Below are 2,958 nucleotides of genomic sequence, written 5' to 3' on the forward strand. Positions count from 1 at the left end.
ACCAGGCTGCTTCAATATATCTTGTAAGAGGGGTCACTTGTAGGTCACAGGGTTTGTAGCTGGGTGACCCCAACTGTACCTTTCAGGCACTAGCATCAGTTTAGGTTTAAACCATTGTCTCAACCTCTAGTTCTGTAAGTTGGTCTCAAGAGGCCTTTAAGGCCATTTTTGCTTGAGGATCAGTCTTCTTCCTTAGTCTGGTCCTCGTAGACCGTTTACTTCTGCTTACAGGGTGCAGCTCTATCTTTACTTTTGATTGCTTGCCCTTTAATGTGGGGAGATCTGTCCTCTACCGGTTGGCTCTTCCCTAACAAGGTGACTGCAGGTTTAGTGAGAACAGGGATTTCTATCCATGGCTTCAGCCTTGAAAGGGGATGAGATGGGATAGACAGCTACTCCTAAGTGATTGTCATGCCTGTGTAGAGCAACAAGACTTTGACCTATACACATGAGGCACAGTGCTGCTTTTTCATCCTTTGTTTATTGCCCTGTGGACCTGTGAGGAGTCCATGGTAGCCAAAGCAGTTTCTGAGTGTTTGTCATGAAACCGTATGTTGTATGTAGCAGCCCTGTTTTCTCCTGGCCTCACATGACTACTGCCATCACAAAGCTGAGTTGCCCTGGTGACCTCCAGAATACCTTGGCCCTGTAGTCACAGCAAGGAAGTGAGTAGAGAGCACAGTGATGGTTAACTCTATGCTAGCGTTTGTTGAAATAAGAGCAGCGGGGCTGCATCCCCAGGACCCTGCCGCCCACATGGCTAGCTTAGCTTATGTCCCGAAATAATTACACGGAAACTGTATTCTTTTAAACACTGCCTGACCCATTAGTTCCAGCCTCTTATTGGTTAGCTCTTACATATTGATCTAACCCATTTCTATTATTCTATGTAGTCCACAAGCTGGCTTACCAGGAATGATCTTAACCTGCGTCTGTCTGGCGTGGGAGAACCATGGCGACTCACTGACTCAGCTTCTTTCTCCCAGCATCCTGTTCTGTTTTCTCCTCCTACCTAAGGGTTGGCCTATGAAATGGGCCTAGGCAGTTTCTTTATTAATAAGAAATCATTCCCACATCAAGCGTTCCATCGTAAAAGGAGATGGAGAAGAGTCAACGGATCCTCCTTTCTGCCCCAGCTGCATGAGGTCTTGGGTATGGCAGTACATACAAGGTGGAAGGGTGCCTGAAGGTGGGCTTACTGCAGTGACAGCATCTGAGTCGTCACCTGGGCTGACATGGGACTTGGTGATGCAGCTTAATGACTTTTATTGTCCTTTGTATCTGGTTAGTTCCCTTAACAAAGGTTCATCCATGTTGTGATTTATGGGTTTTTTTTTGTTTGTTTGTTTTGCTTTTTTTTCGAGACAGGGTTTCTCTGTAGCTTTAGAGCCTGTCCTGGACCTAGCTCTTGTAGACCAGTGTTTTATGTTTTTGCTTTGAGACAGGTTCTCCCTGTGTAGCCCTGGCTGTCCTAGAACTCAGCCTAGACTAAGTTGGCCTCAAACTCAGAGATACACCTCCTCCTATGCCCGAAGTTCTGGCATTAAAGACGTGTGCCACCACGCAAGCATTATTTGTTTTTATATAATACTGAGCAGTCTCAGTGTATAGATGAGCCACATTTGTTTCACCACTCACCTGCTGATGGGCAGTTTTTCAGTCTTAGAAATGTCTGTTTCCTTTCTGTCATTGTGACAGATTGCAGGTTTAGCAACATGCCATGTGCAAAGGAAACCCCTCTGTCTTCACAGTGCTGTCCTATGACTTCAAAGCTTTTTAGAAACATCCAGTAAGTGTTCTGTGTTGATTATTGGATGGAGATTCAAATTTTTGTTTTTGCTTGTTTGAGATAGCCTGGAACTTGGTATGTATCTGTCTTCCAACTGCTAGAATTATAAGCACCTGCTACCATACCAGGCTATTTAATTTTTAATTTTCTTTTTTGAGACAAGGATCTTTGTAGTCCTGGCTGGCCTAGAACTTGCTGTGTAGATCAGGCTGGCCTTGTTCACAGATGCACCACCACGCCTGGTTACTAAAATTTTTAAAAATTGTAATGACATCTTTGTGCAGACCTCATTCTTTAGTTAGAATGGGATTTTAACATTTGATTAAGTGAATATCACTTAGTGTGTCTTTTAGTTAACAGCTTTTTAAAGTAAGAATTGAAGGGAAGTGCAAAAGAGGAGACAAACAAGGGGGCAGTCTACTCTTTGTGACATTGTTACCATGTTGAAGTTACTGCCTGGCTTCAGAAAGAATTCTGAACCCAGGAGGCAGAGGCAGGCCGATCTCTGAGTTCCATGTCAGCCTGGTCTACAGAAGAAGAAATTAACTCTTTTTTTTTTTTTAAAGATTTTATTTATTCATTATGTATACAGTGTTCTGCAGGCCAGAAGAGGACACCAAATCTTACTACAGATGGTTGTGAGGCACCACGTGGTTGCTGGGAATTGAACTCAGGACCTCTGGAACAGTAGGCAGTGCTCTTAATTGTTGAGCCATCTCTCCAGCCCCAGAAATTAACTCTTTATTTTGATGTTAAGCTGGTGTCTTTCTCATCTTTCTGAAGTAAACAGCTCACGTTCTATTTTCTCAAATAAACTGCATGTGTGAAGATAGTAAACTAAGTTCTGTTTTTAAATCCCTCAGACACATAGTGGATCTGTGTGGCGTGTGACATGGGCTCATCCTGAATTTGGACAAGTTTTGGCTTCCTGTTCTTTTGACCGAACAGCCGCTGTTTGGGAAGAAATAGTAGGAGAATCAAACGATAAACTTCGAGGACAGAGTCACTGGGTGAGATATTTAGTGTCATACAGGAAAGCAGATCTGTGAACAATCAGACCGTTAGTAATACCCTGGCCCCTGACACACTGATAACACTGCCCTCTGTCCGCTTGCCTGCCTGCCTGCCTGCCTGCCTGCCTGCCTGCCTGCCTCCCTCCCTCCCTCCCT

The 2,958-nt window shown here is 44.2% G+C and overlaps 1 protein-coding gene across 2 annotated transcripts in view; it reads left to right on the forward strand.

Moving 5' to 3' along the window:
- Positions 1-2,958, forward strand: part of Seh1l (SEH1 like nucleoporin) — a 22,002-nt gene that overhangs the window by 5,105 nt on the left and 13,939 nt on the right. For both annotated transcript variants that reach the window (XM_005356234.3, XM_005356233.3), the window contains exon 3: positions 2,653-2,799. In XM_005356234.3, the coding sequence (XP_005356291.1) occupies positions 2,653-2,799 (147 nt within the window). The remainder of the gene's footprint in view (positions 1-2,652; positions 2,800-2,958) is intronic.

The sequence above is a fragment of the Microtus ochrogaster genome, chromosome 18 (genome assembly GCF_000317375.1).
Source record: "Microtus ochrogaster isolate Prairie Vole_2 chromosome 18, MicOch1.0, whole genome shotgun sequence".
Taxonomy (NCBI): domain Eukaryota; kingdom Metazoa; phylum Chordata; class Mammalia; order Rodentia; family Cricetidae; genus Microtus; species Microtus ochrogaster.